Source organism: Drosophila ficusphila, unplaced genomic scaffold (genome assembly GCF_018152265.1).
Source record: "Drosophila ficusphila isolate 14025-0441.05 unplaced genomic scaffold, ASM1815226v1 contig_791, whole genome shotgun sequence".
NCBI classification, from domain to species: Eukaryota; Metazoa; Arthropoda; class Insecta; order Diptera; family Drosophilidae; genus Drosophila; species Drosophila ficusphila.
In genome coordinates this window covers 12,289,515-12,310,878 of record NW_025064737.1, presented here as the reverse complement: position 1 = coordinate 12,310,878, position 21,364 = coordinate 12,289,515, and the positions used below count along the sequence as shown (strand labels likewise).

The window sequence follows — 21,364 nt, the reverse complement described above, 5'->3', positions numbered from 1 at the left end:
GATATGCCTTTCTAGCTATATGTCTTTATCGCAATTTCTGAGCAATGCAGTTGGTTTCCGGAAAATGGGCTTGCAGAAATAGGCAAAAACCTATCACTTCTAAGCCCATAACTTTTTTGATTGATTTCTGATTTTGAAGTGGCATACCTCTAAAAGTTTGTAGTATAATTCCCCACGAACTGCATCATTAGTTAAATTGTTTACTGAAAATTAAATATCTAAGCCCGAGAACAAGAAATTTCTTTAACTTATACAGACATAACGAAAAACAAAGTTTATTTTTTTATTGCATTTATATTTTAAGAGTTGTTATAAAACGCATTGAATATACGGAAGACATCGCCGTTGTAATTTTCCAAATGCGTTCTTCCCGCTTCGTAACTGCACTCGGAAAATATATCGTAGTTCGGCCTGTGGAACCAATAGTTTTTGGTTGTGCTATTGGCACCAAGATCAAGGGTGTTCAATTGCAGCACTCCAAAGTGGAAGGTTCGACCGTCAGTCTGGACACTCTGCACCACGATTGGTTTAGGCAGAGCACCGTTCAACGAATCTCCGTGCAATTGTTTGGCTCTTGCCGTTGCCACAACAAAAGCTTTGACCAATGTCCTTGCCTGCAGCTGAGAAAGTGAGACCTCGGATCCATGAGCGTTTCTAACCTGATGTTTGTTGAAAACCGTAAAAATAGTGTGAGGATTGGAACAACTGATGTCCGTACGCAAGGCTGAATAAGTAATAATGTTAGATTGGCAGGGGTATAAATGTTTCAAAACTCACGATAGAAATTGTCGGTTTGATAAATATGTCGTTTTGGGATAGATATTGTAGACTTCATGGGGTATAGATCGGGCAATTCAACTTCAAATTTTCCCTTAACAGCTTCAATGGCACGATTAGCGAAAACTACCTTTTCAGCATTGATAGAAAAACCAAAAAGTTCACCGTCTTTGCTCAAGGAGCTTTTAAAAGTTGCGTTGTCTATAATTTTTCTTCGTATGGAGACTGGACGTCCCGCTAACTTTTCGGTTTCTTGAAGTAGTTTATTCACCAGCAGACGACTGAAAGTGATTCAACGATTATTTAGGGTATAAATTATTTATGTAGATATGGACATACTTAACCCTCTCGTGGGAAATTCCATAGGAACGGGGCAGATTAAATGCTGGGCGGTCAGGCACCGAAACCTTGGGTAGTTTCACTTGCTCCGCGTCGAGCACGTGGGAAGCCAAAATAGCATGCCGAATACTTTTGTCTACGGAATTGGGCAACTGCTGGCTGGCAATAGCATCCTCGATCTGCTTGGGAAAAGTCTGGATCTCGATGCTGTTGGTCAACACCTGGGCCTGTGGCAATCCGCCAATTAGCACGCTTTTATCAGAATAGGAGTGACAAACGGTGGAGTGCCAGTCGGGGTGCCTACTGTCCTCAGGAATCGTTTTTTCACGGGTGCCAACTATGTCTACCCTGTAGGTTAACAAAGGGATGTTATTTGTTAAAATTAAAGTGTATTTGGTTATTAAAACTTACAGTTTTCTTTCAATTTTAGCGTTAACCAGATCCTCTGGATTCTTCACCTGAACGCCCAGTTTTAGGAGCTCGGCAGCCGCTCCAGTTTCTTTGGGAACACGCTTTCCCTGGACCAGCCAGTGCTTCTTAAAGTGCCACCCAATGTGCTGCGCACATAATTTATTCGTTAGCCTCATTTCAGTTAGGATTTAGCAATGTTTTCGTTGAAGAAATTCGGGCCCGGCGCTCTGGTTATGAAATGTCTATTAGAGATGGCACACTTGGAGCAGTTAAAGTTTCTTTTGCAAATATATCGCAATTAATTGTTTATTCAATCATTCCCCAAATAACTCATTTAATTTTTTAGTCATTTTTGTTATTTTGTTTTATTATAGTTATACACTAAGAATTAAAATTTTTGCCTTCTGTTTCAATTATTTTCTATCATTATCTCTTTGACAAATCTCGTGAGCACAAGGACCACTAATATTTTTTGATTGCAGCTCCCACCACTATTTTTGACCTACGGTCACACTTTAAACAATTGTAATAAATAAAGAACAAACCGGAAGGTTTTCTTTAAAATATTAGAAAAATCTTGTTAAATTCTAGTTGGTAAGTGCTAAACTGGATTTCGGAAAGACCCCAGCTTGCAGGGCATATGATTCTTATCACTACATGTGTGTTTTAGCCGCATACTTTTTCCGCAAAACTTACGACACCCAAAAAAATGCCGCGATACAGGGAGTGGGACCTGGCGTGCAAAGTGTATGTGGGCAACCTGGGCTCCTCCGCATCCAAGTACGAAATCGAGGGTGCCTTTTCAAAATACGGTCCCCTGCGGAATGTGTGGGTAGCACGCAACCCGCCCGGTTTTGCCTTTGTGGAGTTCGAGGACCGGCGTGACGCAGAGGACGCGACGCGTGCTCTGGACGGAACACGCTGCTGCGGCACAAGGATACGCGTAGAGATGTCGTCTGGTCGCTCCCGCGATCGTCGACGCGGTGAAGGTGGTAGCAGCAGTGGGCGTGCTGGATCCGGGCGCTACAGGTAATTCCACAACAAATTTATATCCACGTCGCATTCGTACTTTATATGCCTTCCGGTTGGCATTCATGGATCTAATGACTCTACATATAGAGTAAATCAAGTTAACTATGGCAGGCTTTTTTTTAACCGCCTAAAATTAACCGAATCCTTCACGAAACGTATACAATTTGTTATCGAAATTAAATTGTCATTTTTGCATATCATTAATTGATCAATCAAATGTTTATGTACATACATACATATCTTTTCCCGCCATTTTAATGCACGTGATATAGCAGCCTACGAAAATACCTTCATTGAATGGAGATCTTTGCGCAGGCTGCTTTAATCAACAACATACTAACCTTTGGCCCCAAATTTCAAATTTTTGTGATTGAAATCGATAGCATGCTACTGAGAACAAACCTACAAACTGTATACATATATTATCTACGATCAAAGCCTTTAGTGTTTGTTAAATGCGCGTTATCGACACTTTTTCAGGATAACTCCTTCGGCTAGAACTACTTCCACTGCTACTTCTTCCTTCTACAACATCAACAATCTACAACAGCAACCATCTTCACAGCCACAGCCAGCAACCTTCAACTTGCAACTCCAAATTATCCATGTTCAGCGTCACAGCCTCACAGAAGTTTATATTAGCAACCCAAATGAATTCATCCTAGAAGAAGCATTGCAGTCGCCAAAGAGTTCTACTATTGAAGTTATCCTGCGTATCCCACAGATAATAGCTTAGAATTATATTCATTCATTTAGTTGCTAAAGCCAGTGCAGGCCCTGGCGGTTTATTATAAAATTTTAATTGGCTGGTCCAGCTTTCTCTATTTTTTTACTACAAAGTAGAGAAACGAGAGCGAAATCGGTTTAAACGCAGTTAAAAAAAGTATCTTAGAATTCTCCGTCCAGTCAGTCGTTGCAAATATGTATTTCCATATCGTAGAGGGATTTGAAACTTGGAAAAAATTTACGGGGCTTATTAAAGGCATCGTATAGATTTTTAATGTCTTTTGAATCAAATTAGTTGAGCTCATGCTTAAAAAAATATAATTTATCAATTAATGGGTTAAACTGTTAGCAGAGCCTCATTTGTGCATTTTTATAATTTGTTTATATTGCAAATAAGCTTGGACAACATTTTGTTTTTAGTGTCACACTTATTTTCCAGCACTTTGTAAGTCGCTTATGCACAATCACTTTTTACTATTATTCTAAGTCGATTATTGAGTTTTATCTATGTTAAATCGTTAATAATCTTATCTTTTCTTTGCCAACGCGTTTATTTCAGGTCTCGTTCGCCACGACGCTCCCGTTCGCCCCGCAGTCGCAGCTTCTCGCGCGATCGTCGAAGTCGCTCGGACTCTCGCGATCGCCATTAAAATATTTCAGAAAGGATATCATTTAAGCAGTGTCGCAATCAAACAGTATAACCTAGCCCAGGCCGACTTTTTAATAGGAATTCCTTTGTTGATTGCGATGTAAGTAAATTCAATTTAGATGACAATATAAATCTTTCGATGCATTCTTAAAATTCCTTTTTTTTTAAATAAGAAATAAAGAAGCACAATCAGCGAGATCTGAGGGGTTTAATATTTCATGATGCATTTGATTCCAGCAAGAAGGGATGTGCTCAATGCACTATTTATTATGTGAGAATTGACGTGCTACTGTACAACTTTTCTTAGAAGTATGTTCGAATAATAATTTAAACAGGCGCACGAGTGTTAAAATATTATGTATACTAACAAAGGTACACTTTGAACTTAGGAGAAGACGCAACACAAATTCGTTGCACATTTCGCACTGGAATAAATCTTACGTCTAGTCATTGTTTATATCCTTGCCGCAGGGCTCTGAGCCCCAGCACACGTTGGCAATTCGGATTGGTTATGGCGAACCTAGCGCATGCGGTATGTGTTTGTCTCCTGGATCTCGGATAGTTCACCTTTAAAGTTGATGTTAATGACAAAGTCCAGATCGCGGTTGTTCCGCTCGTTGGGTTTCATCTGGAAAGTGCCAGTGATCTCCTCATTCTTCTTGGCCGTCATGTGATCGTCCAGATAGAAGACGGTTTGCTTCCAGTGTGTGTACGTCGAGTCCGGCGAAGTGCTGAACCCAAGCCTCTTGTGACACTTGGTGAACTCGATGTTAAAGTAGGTGACTAGCGCCTGCACAAAGTCGTTGCGCTTGATGGACAGGCTGAACTTGGACGAGAAGTTGAGATCTTCTTTCTGCACTGTGTACAGATCCACCTCCTTGACCATGCAGGAAGTGGACACCACTTGTTTGGGGTCCACCACGTCAACGAGTGGCTCGGTCACGGCCACCTTTCGAATACAGCTCATGTCGAAGCCGTACACATTGTCCCACCAGTTGATCTTCTCATCCTTGTACTGTCGGTCCTCGATGGCTGTAATATACAGCGTTCCTCGGTCCGGGAACATCATACCGTTTGGCTTTAGCCACTTGTCTCGCGCATACAGAACTGTGTCCAACATGGACTCGTAAAAGAGGCAATAGCTACAGAAGACAATGCAATTAGATTCGGGAAATACTATTAGTTTTTCTTAGAATGAAAACCTTTTTTTTCTTGGTTGGAAATTTTAAATTGGAAATCTGAAATTTGGGAAATTAAAAACCTACCCCATCCATTCGGAAATGATAATGTCCACGCCCTCGATGCCGTTCGGAAGCTCGATCTCCTCAATCTTGCCCTTGACCACCTTGATGACATCCTGCAGATTGTTGTCGTTGACCACTTGGCGGGCGAACTCAATGATGTTGGAGCAGTCGACGGCAATCACCTGGGCGGCACCAGCTTTTGCAGCGAACATGGAGAGAATGCCTGTGCCGCACCCCACGTCCAGAACAGTCTAAGAATAGTGGCATATTCGGTTAACAAGGATACCAAATGGAACATCAAGGACAACATTCTACCTTGCCCTGGAACAAATGCTTATTGTGGTACATGGCGTTGCGATATGTGACGGTGCGCACTTCGTCCTTGAGCATCTCCTCGTGAATCCCGAAGTGGGCATACGAGTCAAAATAATAATCGCGGGACGTCATCTCGTCATTGGCATTGGAATTATCCCCTTTGGAACCCTCCGCGGGCAGCTTCTTTACCACATTGTTTGAGTTTGCATTTAAATTGGGCGTGATGCCGATCGCAGATTCCACAGCTGCCTCCATTGGGATGTCTGTGCTGGCCTGTGATTTTGATCAGTAAGCAATTGGGCCGTCGTTTGGCTTCAAAATTTGCACAAAACTCACCATTTTCTATTTCTTTCGGCGTCTCTTTGGTTTTTCACGTCGAAAAAATAGCGACTAAATGATGAGACTATTTCCACAGCACGCTAGTTTAGAGTGTCGCTTCGCAGCACTGCCGCTTATACACCGTAAAATTAGTATTTTTGCGCGTGGTGCGATTTTTATGCCAGACAGCGATAGTCACTGATTGGGTTCGTGACTGGGAGAGAATTCGACGTTTGTACGTTCATATGCTCAAAGTACAAGACTTTTAATTATTAAAGAAAAGTACATTACAAAAAATGTTTTTGATTTATACAACATTAACATTTAATAAATAAATTATGTATGTATAACTTTATTGTTGACTGATTTTATCGTGACTGGTAAAATTTCGGTATTTTTTACAATACTGCCAGAATGAACCAAGCTTCAACGTAAGTTTAAAACATTTGAAACATTACCAATGGCATACTTATTTACGTAAATATAATCAAATATAACTCGCCAACTACCAAGTTAGCGGGAGAATTTATTTAAACAAATTGAGCAATTAAAAAATTAACCGATATTCGCAAGAAAGTCTATTCCATCTCTAGCTACCGCTTGCCCGGCAATTTTGGCGGCAAAATATTAGCACATCGCATTATTACAAAGAAGGAAGCGGGCAGAAAGTAGCGTTTGTTTATCAAAGAGTCCTCATTTCACAATTTTTACCAATCAAAATGGAAGGCTTTGATGATGCGGGCGTGTTCTTTTCCGATAATTTTGGCGGAGATAACCAAACAGATGCGCAAATCAACTTGCAGGCTGTAAAAAAGAAGTACAAAGAGTTTATTCGCACTTTCAACGAGGAGAACTTTTTCTACAAATATCGGTAAGTGCAGTGCCAATCCTCAGCCGTACGCTCCTAAAGAGAAACTTTCTGCAGCGACACTCTAAAGAGAAACTATCTTAATGGCCGTTACTTCCTTGAAATCGAAATGGAAGACCTGGTCGGCTTCGATGAGGCCTTGGCGGACAAGTTGAACAAGCAGCCCACGGAACATTTGCAGATCTTCGAGGAAGCCGCCCGGGAGGTGGCCGACGAGATAACAGCTCCCCGGCCGGAGCACGAGGAGCATATGCATGACATCCAAATCCTACTCAGCTCCAATGCAAACCCTACTAATATACGACAGTTGAAGTCAGACTGCGTCTCAAAACTGGTCAAGATAGCTGGAATTATTGTCGCAGCGTCGGGAATAAGTGCTAAGGCCACGCGGATGTCCATCCAGTGTCTGTCTTGCAACACGGTCATTTCGAATCTCAAAGTTAACCCGGGTTTGGAGGGCTATGCTCTGCCCAGAAAGTGCAATACTGAGCAGGCGGGCAGGCCAAAATGCCCGTTGGATCCATTCTTCATCATGCCAGATAAATGCAAGTGCGTGGATTTTCAAACTCTTAAACTGCAGGAGCTACCGGACTTTGTGCCCCAGGGCGAGATTCCCCGCCACTTGCAGCTCTTCTGCGATCGCTCTCTTTGCGAACGTGTGGTGCCCGGCAACCGTGTGCTCATCCAGGGCATCTACTCCATCCGCAAGGTCGGTAAACCTTCTCGTCAGGATGGTCGTGAGAAGGCCGTCGTTGGCGTCCGTGCCCCTTACATGAGGGTGGTGGGCATCACCGTCGATTCGGAGGGTGCGGGTGCTATCTCTCGGTACAGCAACATCACAACCGACGAGGAGGAACACTTTCGCCGCATGGCCGCCTCCGGAGACATCTACGAGCGTCTTTCGCAGTCCTTGGCACCAAGCATCTTCGGTTCGCGAGACATCAAAAAAGCTATTACTTGCATGCTCTTTGGCGGCTCTCGGAAGCGTTTACCGGATGGACTATGCCGTCGTGGCGATATCAACGTATTGCTGCTGGGCGATCCTGGTACTGCCAAGTCCCAGCTTCTTAAATTCGTCGAAAAGGTTGCTCCCATTGCTGTCTACACGTCCGGAAAAGGTTCAAGTGCAGCTGGTCTCACTGCTTCGGTTATGAAGGATCCTCAGACGGTAAGACATTCATTATTTTAATTGTTATTTTTCATTGCTATGGTAACTGAATCTTAAAATACTTTCCAGCGCAATTTTGTGATGGAGGGCGGAGCTATGGTTCTGGCCGACGGTGGCGTTGTCTGTATCGATGAGTTTGACAAGATGAGAGAGGACGATCGTGTGGCCATTCACGAGGCCATGGAGCAGCAGACCATTTCCATTGCCAAGGCCGGCATCACGACCACATTGAACTCTCGCTGTTCGGTTTTGGCTGCTGCCAACTCAATTTTCGGCCGATGGGACGACACTAAGGGCGAGGAGAACATTGACTTCATGCCGACCATCCTCTCCCGTTTCGACATGATTTTCATAGTCAAGGATATTCACGATGAGTCCCGGGATATTACGCTAGCAAAGCACATCATCAACGTGCATCTGAGCTCAAACAAGTCTGCTCCTTCGGAACCTGCCGAGGGCGAGATATCGCTGTCAACCTTTAAGAAGTACATCCACTACTGCCGCACCCACTGCGGTCCTAGGTTAAGCGAAGCAGCAGGCGAGAAGCTGAAGAGTCGCTACGTCCTTATGCGCAGTGGAGCCGGACAGCAGGAGAAGGCTTCCGACAAGCGACTGAGCATTCCCATCACCGTGCGGCAACTGGAGGCTGTCATCCGCATCTCAGAGTCTTTGGCCAAGATTCGCTTGCTGCCATTCGCCTCCGATGAGCACGTGAACGAGGCTCTTCGCCTTTTCCAAGTGTCCACACTGGACGCTGCAATGACCGGAAGTTTGGCCGGCGCCGAGGGATTCACCACCGAGGAGGACCAGGAAACCCTGAACCGCATCGAGAAGCAATTAAAGCGTCGTTTCGCTATTGGATCTCAAGTCTCGGAGCAGAATATATTGCAGGTGATAACATCTTGTATATATTATTATAGAAGTGGCTTTTCTTATGTTACTTAATGTTTTTCAGGACTTTTTGCGTCAGAAGTATGAAGAACGCACAGTAATGAAGGTAATTCACACCATGATTCGCCGTGGAGAACTTCAGCACAGAATGCAACGTAAGATGCTTTATCGCATTTGCTAGTTACTGTTAAGCATATTATCGCATCGTTAAGTGTTTCATCAATCGTTCGTCATGTTAATTGTATCTTCATTTATAATACTAAGAAAATCATACAATACCAATAAAGACCAATAAAGAAACTTAAATTTGTGTTCAAATTCTATGCTAGCGGGAAATCCTAGGTATTTTAAGTGCATAAGTCAGTCGAGCCGGCAGACTGTTACATAAATATCAATGATTGTTTACATTCATAAATGAGATTATAAGCAAGATCTCAGTTTTGTTTGTTGATGATGCTCGAACAGATATACAGACCCTTTGGTCGGCCTCCAACTTTCCGCAAAAACCGACAATTTCGCTCTACATTCGTCTATGTTTGCCTACGTCATTCGGACAAATCACAAAACCAATCATATTACCTTGGCTGTTTGCCAATTTTTTAAAAATATTTTTTCCTCTGTTTCAGAACGTTTATTACTTCCTTTTATACAAAACTCAATTAGTATATTTGCGCATGCACATCGCTTACATACATATGTACATTTGTACAAAAAGTGAAATGTACTCATATGTGCACGAATTTTCAAAAATACGTAAGCGTGTTACGTACGCTTCTGGCCATTTAAATACATTGCCGTATATAAGCAAATCGAATTTATGAATTTCCGGAAGGAAATCTTTACAATCTTGTTTACCACATATCTGTGAAGTGACTGTAACATTTTAAATGACATAACAATAATATTTATTTCCTATAAATTTCAATCTAATGACGCCACTGTGCTGCGTTTTGGTGTTCGAATGACGTCAAGTTCTTCAATAATTTATAGGGGGAAAATTAGAAACATGTTTTTCTTGACCTTTGCAAAAAAATTCCAGAATATCGAAAGAACTAACATTCAGCTATATAAATAAATAAAATTTATTTTGCGACTATAAAATACATATTTAAACACACGCATGCGGCTAGGTTTAAAAACATTGTGGTACTTTGAACTTTGGATCGAACCCAGGGTCAAGATAATTCAAACATCAAACAATAAGAGTTTAATTGAAATTCATATTTCGATATTGATGCAGATGTGTGTTCATATTTTTCAATTACCTCTGCCTGTGTGTCTGTTCATCGTTTCCAATTAACAAAGCGATGCACCGATGTTCCTTTCATTGCACATGAATATATGGCTGTGGGATCTGTGTGTATCTATAAGTTCGCTTTTCACCCAAACCAATTTACTCTATTTTATTCCGCCACCCGCTACGTATACCCAAACCAACATAAACAATCTCAATCTTTTCCAAAATAGCGATTGCTGCGTGATGGATTTTCTTTCAAATCACGACCTGAGCACGAGTGGATAAAGTTAATATATTAAAACCGCTAAGTTACGCAACCGATCACCATTATTATTTGTCTGTTAATTAGGTTGCACATAATTGGGACTGCTGAGGAAAAATTAGATAATTGTTTCCAACGCGCTCGTACGTTTTCTTAAACCCAAAAAAATTCTTGAACGTCATCGGCATCCGTGGATTTTTGTGAGATGCTCGCGGGAGAGATGTGGATACAGTGCCCAAAAGTGTAGATACAAAAGGCACATGTAAGACAAACATGGGGTGGGGATATGTGGGGGCAGAGCGAAATCGCTGAGTGGGGCCTTTGTTTTGTGAATGAAAATGAAAATTCTCACCGTACATATGCCAAGCCCGTGTCTGCAGCGCGCCAGTACAATTTTAGATCTCGAGCGAGCAAGTTCGTCCGGACAAGAGAGCCACAATTCGATGAAAGCCGTATTCTTTGGGGTGTAACTCCGGACTCACATTGGCCAAGGGAAAATCAACTTTTGTCGCACTCCAGCGAAGGATCATGTACATTTACCCGAGCTCCCCCGAATCAGCATCGTCCTTGCAGTCCGAAGAGAGTGCGGCTATCAAGATTCAGGCCGGATTTCGTGGATATCGCGTGCGCAAAGAGATCCATCGATCGAAGAAGTCCGTGAATCCTCGCCTGTCGAATCCTCATCCCAGGAGAAACCAGCGCCAGAGGCCCAAAAACCAGACCCTCATGGAGAACCAGGAAAATCAACCCCGCCAAAATGGCAACGAGCAGAAGACCAGTTCGGAAAATGCAGGAAAATCCGTGGAGGATCGCTGTGCCACCAAAATTCAGGCAGGATTCCGGGGATTTCTGGTGCGCAAGAAGCAGAAAATCGCCACCGATGCGGCAGTGAAAATTCAGGCTGGCTTCCGGGGATTCAAAACACGCAAGGAGCTGAAGCAGTGCGAGCCCATTGGGTAATCCATGGGCGTTGTTCCACAACTCTGATTTCTACTGTACATACAAATATGTGTATTCAAAGATTGCTGTTGCACAGCAAGGCGTTAAACCTACCGTTTAGTTCAATATGTGTCGTGTAAATAGTTTAATATTAACTGATAGCTTCCAGAAGAATAAAATACTCTTACTCAAGAAACCGCAATCTTGAAAGACAACATTATCCATTACCGATACAACAGTTTGTTTGTGTTCTCTGTAGGCCTATTTTTGGTTTACAGTGTGCTGCATGTATATATTCCCGAATACAGTGAATAAACATTCTATTTGTCGATCCCACCACTTATACAAACAGCGCACAAAGGATGGGATTTTTCCGAGTAGGAAAAGTCGGATAGTTGTTATAATGATTTTGTTTTGATTAAAGCTCTTTGAAATATCACCCGGTTGCCTAACGACACTACTAATTAAATGCACCCCCATCCCATAAATCTTTTGAATCCGTTTAATGTTTAGAACAAAAGTGGCAGCCATCCGCTCATCCACAGACCGTTTAACTTAAATACGTTGAAATACGGGAAAATTAATGGTATGATTTATTCCCGGAAGCCTTTCCGCTTGTTTGATAACAAAAACATTTTCGATTAAACATATATTTTATTTAGATATAGTTCAGCGTTGATACCTATAGAATTGTATACTTTATTTTCTTTTGTTCGCCTCGGCGCTTTTGATACGTTTTCGCATGTGTTTGGGGATAACTCTGAAAACTTCGCAATCAATTTGTACGGGCATTGAATTCTGCCTCATTTTTAGCCATCTTAACTCCATGTCGACATTCGACTTTGTCTCGCCTAAAAAATAAACCGAATTTTTAACTTTTAATATGAATTAGTTGTTTTTCTTTAAATAAATACAAGGTTAGTTAGCTTTGGGTAATAAAGAAAGAATAAAATTGATTGCAAAGAAATCCTTTATGTTTTAAAATGTTAATTGATTGAAGGAATAAAATGCTCATATCATTGCATACTTTCAGGCACTTGCTGACCTCAGACATCGAACGTTTTTCCTTTTGAATACTAATGAGGATTATAGGAATTCACTTACCAACTGTTTTGCTTTTCAGTATTCTGGAGCTCTTCTGGACTTGTCCTCCACTGGTGATCACACTGTTTTCATCATCGGGAGTCGAGTCATTTCGAAGTGCATCGCCACGTTGTAATTTCTGGCGTCTGGCTGCCAGATTGCTCTCCAAACTGATTCCCTCCATTTTCCGATTGTTGCCCTTTCGTTTTCGGGTGTGCATCCTGTATGCAGCCTGAATCTTCTTCGCCGCTTCCTCCTCGATGAATCGCTCCAGGGACTCGCTGATTGCATCGTTGCCGAAGGACGCCTTGGTATCCAAAGTGGATGACTTGGTTCCTGCACTGGCCCTGCGTAATCTTCGTCTGGTGAGGAAACCCCGAGCTCCAGCCTGGATTTTAGTAGCCGCCGAGACAATGGTTGATTCGGTTTCAGTGGATGTGCCCATAGCATCGGCCATCGCAGTGTCTACTTCAAAGTCCTCTTTACTGGACTTCCTGGGATCAAAGTAATCCGAATCCGTTTCGGACAGCGAATAAGCCATCATCTTTTTGCGGATGTTCTCCGAGGTTTCGTCGTCCAAACAGAAACTAGCGGCATTATTTAAGAGCATATCCTTTTCTCCATTGTCTTCGTAGTTCAAAGCATCATCGATCGTTACAGACCTAAAGAGTCCCCTTGGATCATCTCCAGCGATGGTATAATGCCTCATCAAATGCACTCTTGCGGATTCTTCTTCACTTAACAAATCCTTATCTTGAGTTTTTCCAACTTCTGCCTCGCCAAAAACCACAGAGTCACTTTGAGCAGAACTTTCCCGGGTTTCGTCTCGCTGTAGTCGATTATATACAATAATATCTCCATCCTCGATGTCGAGACTATATTGTTCGTGCATGGAACTCAGGGGTCGAACTACGGACTCGTCAAAACTGGGATCTGCCGAAGGAATCCTTTCTTGGGACTTAGAGTCCCTTAGTTGCGACATTTTTTCAATCATTTCATCCGGCTTGGACAACTTGACGGTTGCCTGGTCGATTGTATCTGCAGATAAAGTATCTAAGCCAGTGGTTTCAGACAATGAAGAGTCCGTGTTTTCAGCTTTTTGACCAGCAATATCCAGTTCCGATTCAGCTTCGGAAAGATTAACCAATGAAGCGGTTTTTTTGATGCAAGGTTCCTCCTTTACTTTCTTTAAGAAAGATCCTTGTTTGGATGCGTACTCAATCTCGTTTAAAAGGAAACTATTAACCAGTTCTTGAGTTGAAGCCATGTCTAGAGCTAAGTAACATTAAAAATAGATATAAAAATATATTTTTATACTTTATTTCAAACTTACACTTTACGATTCCACCGAAATCTGATTGCGATAGAAGTAGTGGATCCTCCACTGAACCAAGTCCGCTTTCCGAATCATCTGCTAAACCTGCTAAACCAGAAGAGACTGCATTATCCTTTTCAAATGAACTGCCTAGACTTTCATCGATTTTGGAACTGCTAATACCAGGAGTTAATTTAGTTTCAAGCGAGCCATGCGTTCTATCATCTACTGCTTCAACTGATTCTACTTGCGTGCCGGTGTGGAGCTCAGTTTTACTTGTAATTTCAGCTGGATCCGAATCGGTGCCTACCCCAAGATGATCTTCAACGACTCCCTGGCTTGGTACTATGCGAGTTGATCCCACAAACCACTCGGATTTCGTGCTGGTCTTCGAAGCATCTCCATCGGGTTCCTCCGCGGTTTCAGGAACCAAACTTGCTAAAGGTGTTGATGTTTCTATTGCTGTAATTCGGGAGCTGGTGATCGAGTCAAAGGAGCTTTCTTCAAACATTTCTAGTTTCTTTCGTTCCATATATTGCCGGAAAGCTCTTTGTATAATAAGAGCTGCACTTGACTTGCCTTCCAGTTTGTCATTTGATATGACAACAGGACTTAAATCAGCTCCTAAAGTTTTCTCAACTAATTGGAGTGAATCTGATTGGATTTCATTTTTTATTTCCGGTTCATAGTGGATTGCAGTTACATTCTCAATGGGCTCCTCAGGTTTATCTTTTGCTTGGAATTCTTCTTTCTGTTTCTCATTTAAAATTTCAGGATCATCGACCGATTGTAACTCTGCAGAATGAATTGGACTTGAACTGACTTGGGATACATTCTCCAATTCTTTTATTTTTTTTGGTTCTTCAGCCAATTTTGGGATGTGCCTTGATTGTGAAATGGTTTCGACAACCTCCTCTACATCGTTTAACTCTTCTGCCCGTAAATCTTGTCTACTTTTTGGATCACTATCACTATCCTCCGCTGGATCCTGTATATCTTGTAGTTCAGTATCAAATTCTGGGTTTTCTGATGGCTTTGACAAATGAGTTGGACTCATATTAACTTTCGAAAGATTTTCAAACTCTTGAAATTCATCCGTCTTTAATTCCTGTATCCCTTTTGGCTCATTAGCTAATTGTGACGAATCAATTTCACCTTGTATTGTTTCCGAGCTCTGCTCTTCATTCTGAAGTGCTCCATGTATTACTTCTGGGCTTTCGGCTTCTTTTGGAGTATTAACTTCCCCAGGCGTCTCTATTTCCAGTAGTTTTTGCATTGACGATTCACCAATAGTTTCTTCTTTATCTTCTGATTTAAAAACTTCTTGTGACTTTCTTCCTCTTAGGTTTTCTTGCCTATCTGATAATTTTAAATATCTTCTGTAAGCTCTTTGAATTTTTTTAGCAGCTTGATTTTGCTGAAGTTCATTGTTATCTGAGGATTGTACTTTGTTTAGTTTATCATTGTTCCTCTGAGAATATAGTCTAAATGCTTTTTGAATGATGAGTGCAGCCATTTCTTCTTTTTGAGTTCTTTCTAAACTTTCTTTTTCTTTAGCAGATTTGGATTCTTTGGTTTTTTCAACATATCGACGATAAGCCCTTTGAATTTTCTTGGCAGCAAGGTTTTGAGATGCTTTTTGGGTACTATCCGAGGATCCTAAGTCTGACTTTTTAGTTAATGTGCTTCGAAACCACTTTTGAATAACTCTTGCAGCTTCGTTTTGCTTTTTTAAATCCGACTCAAGTTCTTGCCGAATATTCTTAAACCTTTTGTAAGCTTTTTCTATAATTTGAACAGATCTTGAAAGTTTTATAATGTCAGTTTTAAAGAGAGTTTCATAATACTCAGAATCAATATCTTTTGTTTTTTGTATTTTTTCTTCACTGAGTATTTTAGGCTCGACTTTTTCTAAACGAATTTCTTCTTTTTCAATAATTTTAATTGGCGACTCAGGTTGTTTTGGTTTCAAATCTGAGCTTTGATCATTACCTTCTATGGGTTGCTCATTTTCATTATCGTGTTCCAAAATGGTTTGTAGTTTTGAAACGCTGGGCGGTTGATACTCAGGATCGCCTTCCGAGACTTCTATAACTTCAATCTCCTCTTCGTTAGAATCAAACTCAGACTCTGACTGATTTATATCATCGTTCACAGGTTCCTCATGCTTATCCTTTTTTGAGTCATCCCTAAACCTTTTCGGTATTTTATACTTTGGTTTTCCATCATCCGAGTCAAACGAAACAAAGAATGAAACAGAGTTCTTAGCTCTTGGAGCAGCGGCTTCCACAATTTCCATGGGCATATAGTAACTTGGAACTCTTTCTGCAGCAATTATGGGTTCTTCCACAATTTTGTTAGTTGGAACCGATGCCAATGTTTTCTCCAAAACCCTATTAGACACAATAACAGGTTCTTCTACAATTGAAGATGTTTGCCGATCTGTATCAGGTTTGCTGGTTTGAACCGCTGATGAGGAACTTTCAAAATCCTTATCAGATGTCACCTTGGGCTCCACATATATATCATACCAGGCGCCATCGTCGTTGGGATTTTTGAATGACTTGAGCTGCAATTCAGCTATGGGCGTGGGTACCAGACGACCCGATGTTAGGGTGCCAATATCTTTATCTTTTATACTAGGGCTAGACAACTTCTTGGTGTTCTTTTCAATCTCAATATGGTTAGTAGGTAAATTTTGGGTGCCAATTAATTGATTAGATACAAGCAATGAAGAGTTTCTCTGCTAATTTAAAAACAAATTTAAAAAGATTTCGATTCGGATTTCTTACCAGTAATTACTTCGGAATTTAAGGGAATTTCAGAGTCCGGTTTGGCTTTTAAATCCTCACCAATGGGCTTACTCCCTTCTAAATCAGAAGATTGATCCTTTTGCTCTTCTTGCGAGGCATCGGCTTCTAAGGGTTTTGTTTCAGGATTTGGGGAATTAGCTTCAGCCAGGAGAACTGTGAGACTTTCATTTGGTTCCGTTTTATCCAAATCAGATACTGGCTCTAAACATACATTCAAGGTTTTTGCAAAACAAGAAAGGATTTATACCCTACGAGGATTAACATTATGCTTACCAGTGCTTTCAGACTTTTCCTGAACAGATATGTTGGTTTTATCAGTGGTACCTGGTGCTTTGTTTAAAAAAATCAAAGAGGTTAGATCAGTCTGAACGAAAAATAGACGTAGTGAAATGTAATACCTTCTGTAACTAACTCCAGAGACTGTTTTACTAATGTACTGACTTCATTCTTCACGACTTCGGGTTCAATCGGTGAAGGCTCTATTACCAATGTTTTTTCTATAACTTCGGAACTATCTTGATTATGAAGAGATGTATTATCCAATTTTGTAGATTCATCTACTACTGTACTGACTTTATCTTCCACAGATTCAGAATTAGTTGGAACATTTTCGATATTGGGTTGTTCATCTACTAATGTACTATTTTCTATCTCCGCTGCTTCGGATTCAATTGGTAAAGGGTCTTTAACCAATTTTTTCTCTACAACTTCTGTACTATCTTGTTCCTTAACAGAATTATTACCCAATTTTGTAGATTCATCTACTACTCTACTGTCATTATCTCCCACAGATTCAGAATTTGTTGGAACATTTTCGATAATCGGTTGTTCATCTAATAATGAACTACCTTCCATCTCCAGCGTTTCGGGTTCAGTCGGTAATGGGTCTATTACCATTGTTTTTTCTTCAACTTCTGTACTGTCTTCTTCCTTAGCAGATATATTAACCAATTCTTTAGATTCGTCTACTATTTTACTGTCATAATTATCCACAGAATCAGAATTGATTAGAACATTTTCGATATCCGGTTGTTTATCTTCAGCTTCAGAACTTTCTGATTTAAGAGAAGATATTTTACCTACGATTTAAATAAATTAGATAAATTTTAACGTAATTAGGCTAACACTTACCAACGGCAGCGACGGAATCTTCAATACTTTTCTTCATATCCTGTTGGGGCTGATCTTTGTCGTCCTCATTAAAATCCTGATTAATTTCTAAAATAAAAAAGTCTCAGTGATTGCGGACCAATTGATTAACTAAATTGTTTAAACCAACTAATCTTACCAGAAACAGCATGCATGGAACTTTCTAATTCGACTTCCAAAGATGACCTTAAAGGATCTTTCTCGACTTCAGTACCTATAAATTAAAAATGGTTAATTAACTAATATGATAATGCTAATAATAAACTTATTACTTGAAATTACTATTTCTCCCATACCATCATTTATATGTTTTAAAGCGGACCCATCTAGAAAAATGTAGATAATGAAGTAAGTCTCTAAAGTATTTGTATAGAAAATTACCCTCGTGTTCTTCTTCAGTTGGCTTTGGATGTTCATTCTTTAGGTTTTCATGCTGTGATTCTACTTCAACGGAAGAAACCTCTTCAGTTTCCAAACTTTTCGGATCCGTTGCTGCGGATTCTTCTTCTGACTGCTTCATGACTTCAGTCTGTACCAGTTCCGTTTCTTCAACGGCTTCTCCGGACTCTTCTTCACTGTTTCGAGTTGATTCTGTTGAAGGTTCCAGGTCTCTCTTGCCAGCTTCTATGTCATCCATTGAGCCACTTTTCTCTTCAGCCTCTGTTTATAATTTGTTTTTAAAAAATTGAAAAGATCAAAATAAAATATATTTACTTAAAATATGGGTTTTGCCTGATGAAATCGCACTACCAGGCTTAGAAGTTGCATCTTCTTTTTGAGTTTTGCCATCCGTAAGTTCTATGCTTTCTGCGCTTATTTTTTTATCTTCCGTGATGGAATCATCTGAAAATAGGTGTATTGACAATCTCAGAACAGTCTGAAAACTTTTTTTTTTTACCAATTTTTGCAGCATCATCCAAAGTTATTTCCTCAAGCGATACCTTAGCGACGTTCTCCACAGGATCTTGTAAATTACTTTCATCCAAATCTATTTCTTCAATCGATGCTTTAGCGACGTTCTCCACAGGATCTTGCAAATTATTTTCTACAGTTTCAACGCTGCCCGATATTGTTTCATCTTTAGCACCTGAAGGCTTTTCAGGATCTTCTTCTATGGCTGGTGTAGTTTCCGATGAGACACCTAAGTCCAGTTGTTGTTCATTTGACATTTGGGTTTCATCCTGGTTAATTGGTTCTAAGCTTTCATCGGTTTCAGATTTGACGTGGTCGACATCGATTTTTGTTTCTGGAGTTTCCGAACTTATTTCAACGATTTTTTCATCCTCAATGCTTCTCTTTCCTCTAGACTTTGAGGAAGTTGTATTTTCATGCTCAACTGAAGAACTTTTTTCAACTAATATGAGGGGTTCCTCAATATTTTCTGAAGTTGTATTTTCATGTTCATTTGAAGATTTTTTTTCAGCAGATATGTCTGGTTTCCCAATAGTGGTTGGAGTTATGATTTCTTCAGATATTTCCATCGGGGTTGAAATGATCTTATCTTCAGATACTTCCAAAGTATTTTCTTCAACACTTTCTACAAGAGAATAAACAAACAATCTGAAAATTACATTTTCTTTACAAAATGTTCAGTTTTAAGTACCTTGCTTGGTTGAATCCATCTTCAAATTGTCCGTGGGCAAACTTTTGGACTTTTCCTCCACGGAGTCCTCATTTAAAGTATCCGGCACTGTTTCACCTATTGAAATAAAGTTTTAGGTACATTATTCTTTACATTTATTATAAATTACAAACCATTAGCATCTTGAAGAGTAGTTGTGGAATCTTGTAAAATATCATCTACATGTTCAATTTCAATTGATACAGTAGGTGTAACTTCAGTTTTCATTGGAACCTCTTCAGAACTCATAGTTTTGGGTGGCAAAACTGTTTCGTTGGACAAAATAGTGGAACTATCTTTTTTATCAAGCTGATCGTCTTTCGTTACTGTTTCAAATTCCTTTGATTCACGACTCTCTACTTTCTCCATTTTATTAGGTATTTCATTTATTTCGCTACCTTCTTTTTCTATACAATCTGTGTTTGCATTTTCCACTTTTATTTCATCAATATTTTCCGGTTCTGTTTCTTGTATAGCCATTTTTGCTTTAAGGTCATCTTGGGTTTCATCCAAACTAGCTTTATTAGATTCAATTTCAGCCTTGTCTTCCGACGCGACTTCATCTTCTCTTGTTTCAGTTTTACTTTCGGTTTGAATTACCGATTCTTGATCTAAGCTGGCTTTCTTAGGTACTACTTCAGGTTCTATATCTTGACTAGATTTATTTTTGCCATATTCAATGTCTCCATACCCTTCTAAATCTTTCGAGTCAGTGTTGAAATCCTTAATGTTTTCCAAATTAGGCTTGGTAATCATATTTTCGATTAAAGCACCGCTAAGGATTTCTGGAAAGTTTGTAAGTGTTAAGACAAAAAATGTTAAAACAAAGATTAAAATGAAATTTTCGATTACAAGAATTTCATTATTCAGAAAGCATTGCCCTCTTTAATTACCGCTTTTCCTTAGCTGCATCGATTTTTGTTCGCCTTTAATGGGTTCTGCGAATGAGTCCTTCCGAAGGCCGGCATCGACATTATTGTTCTCCACTTCCTCGTCCTCGTGGATTATTTTTTGGTGGACGCGTTCCTCGTAATTTGCCATTCCCAATTCGGTAGATTCCGTGGAAAGGAGTGCGGTGGATACGGACGTGTAGGATCCAGTCTCGGAGGCGTTGTCGTTGAGTTCCTCGACTTGATCTGCGGCCAAGGAGGCATTTCTTTTAACCCTAAGACGCTCCACCATCCTCCTGAAGGCCCTCTGAATTATGATGGCTGCTGTTGCCAAGGATACTGGGTCGTTTTTCAATCGATTTTGCTCCTTCTTTCTTTTTAAATATATGCGATAATGACGCTGGATGACGACAACGGCTTTCATATAGTCGGCTGTATTAAATGTAGCATGAGGTTTTTGGGCGTCACATGAATTTTTAAGTTTATCCACCCGCTTCTTGGCCAAATAGCGACGAATCTGCTTTTGAATCATGACAATAGCAGCCATGTATTCCACGCTATTACATTTATCCTTTTGCCGACCCAAATTCCTCTGCTTAAGATATCGGCGAAAATGTCTTTGAATAATGACAACTGATTGCAAGTAGGTAATGCTGCTGGAAAATGTTTTCTGATCTGCCTCAGCCAAATTGGTATCTGTATAAACGGATGCCTTGTTGTCCACATCCTTTGATTTTGCACTCAGTATACGACCACATTCACAAGTCACCTTCGATACAGGATGAATGTTTTCCTTTTCCTTTAATGACTTTTCATATGTCGAATATTTGGTGTACTCAATTCGTCCCGACTTTTCCTTCGACATTCTTTGAAAGTACTCCTGTGCAAATATGTATATATTCTCAGGTTTTTCCTTTAACACTGCCTTTATGAACTGTTTTATCAAATCGGTCAGTTTTTCGGGGATTATATTGAACACAAGGGAAACGGGAACCTGCTGTCGAATGCGATTTTTCATGATGGTTTCATAAGTTTGCACCGGTTCGTATTTTCGCACCTTCTGATGCGATTTTTCACCGACAATCATGTTGAAAAAGTTGGCCGAAAAGCCATACAAATCAGCCGGCTTTTCACGTAACACTTCCTTGGTATAAACCTTCATGAGGTCCCGCAAACCCTCGGGAACTCTTGGTAAACTCGTCGTCGTCATTTCAGTTCTTTAAACACCATGCATGGATAAATGTTGAATCGATACTGACCAAGAACGATGTCCGAGTTTGCCTGGAAACCTTGCCAGGCAAAAGTTGCCATGTCAAC

General features: G+C 40.4%; 6 protein-coding genes across 10 annotated transcripts; 3 read left to right on the top strand and 3 right to left on the bottom strand.

Moving 5' to 3' along the window:
* Positions 1 to 248: 248 nt before the first annotated feature.
* Positions 249 to 1,781, bottom strand: LOC108098769 (39S ribosomal protein L37, mitochondrial). Its single transcript, XM_017201901.2, has 4 exons — positions 1,528 to 1,781; positions 1,117 to 1,464; positions 778 to 1,058; positions 249 to 724 (listed from the first exon to the last, which is right to left on the bottom strand). The coding sequence occupies exons 1-4, from the start codon at positions 1,701 to 1,703 to the stop codon at positions 300 to 302; spliced, it is 1,230 nt and encodes a 409-aa protein (XP_017057390.1). The 5' UTR covers positions 1,704 to 1,781; the 3' UTR covers positions 249 to 299.
* A 211-nt stretch (positions 1,782 to 1,992) lies between these two features.
* On the top strand, positions 1,993 to 4,132 carry LOC108098871 (RNA-binding protein 1). 2 transcript variants are annotated; one of them, XM_017202058.2, is made up of 3 exons: positions 1,993 to 2,121; positions 2,198 to 2,556; positions 3,040 to 3,823. In XM_017202058.2, exons 2-3 carry the CDS (start codon positions 2,237 to 2,239, stop codon positions 3,293 to 3,295), a joined length of 576 nt encoding a protein of 191 aa, XP_017057547.1. In that variant the 5' UTR covers positions 1,993 to 2,121; positions 2,198 to 2,236; the 3' UTR covers positions 3,296 to 3,823. The 2 variants fall into 2 exon arrangements, with proteins under 2 accessions (XP_017057547.1, XP_017057546.1); XM_017202057.2 differs by lacking the exon at positions 3,040 to 3,823 and adding an exon at positions 3,845 to 4,132 and having other exon boundaries at positions 1,994 to 2,121.
* Positions 4,133 to 4,165: 33 nt separating this feature from the next.
* On the bottom strand, positions 4,166 to 5,965 carry LOC108098869 (protein arginine N-methyltransferase 1-B). Its single transcript, XM_017202055.1, has 4 exons — positions 5,830 to 5,965; positions 5,494 to 5,766; positions 5,200 to 5,429; positions 4,166 to 5,076 (listed from the first exon to the last, which is right to left on the bottom strand). The coding sequence occupies exons 1-4, from the start codon at positions 5,830 to 5,832 to the stop codon at positions 4,455 to 4,457; spliced, it is 1,128 nt and encodes a 375-aa protein (XP_017057544.1). The 5' UTR covers positions 5,833 to 5,965; the 3' UTR covers positions 4,166 to 4,454.
* Positions 5,966 to 6,394: 429 nt separating this feature from the next.
* Positions 6,395 to 9,044, top strand: LOC108098867 (DNA replication licensing factor Mcm5). The gene is made up of 4 exons (XM_017202053.2): positions 6,395 to 6,682; positions 6,737 to 7,847; positions 7,917 to 8,738; positions 8,803 to 9,044. The coding sequence occupies exons 1-4, from the start codon at positions 6,531 to 6,533 to the stop codon at positions 8,917 to 8,919; spliced, it is 2,202 nt and encodes a 733-aa protein (XP_017057542.1). The 5' UTR covers positions 6,395 to 6,530; the 3' UTR covers positions 8,920 to 9,044.
* Positions 9,045 to 10,606: 1,562 nt separating this feature from the next.
* Positions 10,607 to 11,378, top strand: LOC108098870 (abnormal spindle-like microcephaly-associated protein homolog). The gene has a single exon (XM_017202056.2). The coding sequence runs from the start codon at positions 10,766 to 10,768 to the stop codon at positions 11,195 to 11,197; it is 432 nt and encodes a 143-aa protein (XP_017057545.1). The 5' UTR covers positions 10,607 to 10,765; the 3' UTR covers positions 11,198 to 11,378.
* A 141-nt stretch (positions 11,379 to 11,519) lies between these two features.
* On the bottom strand, positions 11,520 to 21,339 carry LOC108098866 (protein piccolo). Of its 4 annotated transcripts, none has more exons than XM_017202052.1 (15): positions 20,051 to 21,339; positions 19,292 to 19,942; positions 19,140 to 19,235; positions 18,435 to 19,073; positions 18,251 to 18,379; positions 17,918 to 18,196; positions 17,809 to 17,862; positions 17,676 to 17,750; positions 17,519 to 17,605; positions 16,786 to 17,466; positions 16,661 to 16,717; positions 16,367 to 16,588; positions 13,593 to 13,682; positions 12,281 to 13,534; positions 11,520 to 12,027 (listed from the first exon to the last, which is right to left on the bottom strand). In XM_017202052.1, the coding sequence occupies exons 1-15, from the start codon at positions 21,255 to 21,257 to the stop codon at positions 11,876 to 11,878; spliced, it is 5,673 nt and encodes a 1,890-aa protein (XP_017057541.1). In that variant the 5' UTR covers positions 21,258 to 21,339; the 3' UTR covers positions 11,520 to 11,875. The 4 variants fall into 4 exon arrangements, with proteins under 4 accessions (XP_017057541.1, XP_017057538.2, XP_017057539.2 ...); XM_017202049.2 differs by having other exon boundaries at positions 13,593 to 16,320; positions 16,377 to 16,588; XM_017202050.2 differs by having other exon boundaries at positions 13,593 to 16,317; positions 16,377 to 16,588.
* Positions 21,340 to 21,364: the final 25 nt, after the last annotated feature.

Bases quoted from the DNA above. Each gene is read 5' to 3' on its own strand.
- LOC108098769 (XM_017201901.2), bottom strand. From the start codon at position 1,703: ATGAGGCTAACGAATAAATTATGTGCGCAGCACATTGGGTGGCACTTT. The intron at 1,059-1,116 runs GTATGTCCATAT...AATCACTTTCAG, and splicing joins ATTTCCCACGAGAGGGTTAA to TCGTCTGCTGGTGAATAAAC. The intron at 725-777 runs GTGAGTTTTGAA...TTACTTATTCAG, and splicing joins TCAAACCGACAATTTCTATC to CCTTGCGTACGGACATCAGT.
- LOC108098871 (XM_017202058.2), top strand. From the start codon at position 2,237: ATGCCGCGATACAGGGAGTGGGACCTGGCGTGCAAAGTGTATGTGGGC. The intron at 2,557-3,039 runs GTAATTCCACAA...ACACTTTTTCAG, and splicing joins GCTGGATCCGGGCGCTACAG to GATAACTCCTTCGGCTAGAA.
- LOC108098869 (XM_017202055.1), bottom strand. The intron at 5,430-5,493 runs GTAGAATGTTGT...CACTATTCTTAG, and splicing joins AGCATTTGTTCCAGGGCAAG to ACTGTTCTGGACGTGGGGTG. The intron at 5,077-5,199 runs GTAGGTTTTTAA...TGTCTTCTGTAG, and splicing joins ATCATTTCCGAATGGATGGG to CTATTGCCTCTTTTACGAGT.
- LOC108098867 (XM_017202053.2), top strand. From the start codon at position 6,531: ATGGAAGGCTTTGATGATGCGGGCGTGTTCTTTTCCGATAATTTTGGC. The intron at 6,683-6,736 runs GTAAGTGCAGTG...AACTTTCTGCAG, and splicing joins AACTTTTTCTACAAATATCG to CGACACTCTAAAGAGAAACT. The intron at 8,739-8,802 runs GTGATAACATCT...AATGTTTTTCAG, and splicing joins CGGAGCAGAATATATTGCAG to GACTTTTTGCGTCAGAAGTA.
- LOC108098870 (XM_017202056.2), top strand. From the start codon at position 10,766: ATGTACATTTACCCGAGCTCCCCCGAATCAGCATCGTCCTTGCAGTCC.
- LOC108098866 (XM_017202049.2), bottom strand. From the start codon at position 21,257: ATGACGACGACGAGTTTACCAAGAGTTCCCGAGGGTTTGCGGGACCTC. The intron at 19,943-20,050 runs GTAATTAAAGAG...CAAACTTTCCAG, and splicing joins GATGCAGCTAAGGAAAAGCG to AAATCCTTAGCGGTGCTTTA. The intron at 16,718-16,785 runs GTATTACATTTC...TTTTAAACAAAG, and splicing joins TCTGGAGTTAGTTACAGAAG to CACCAGGTACCACTGATAAA.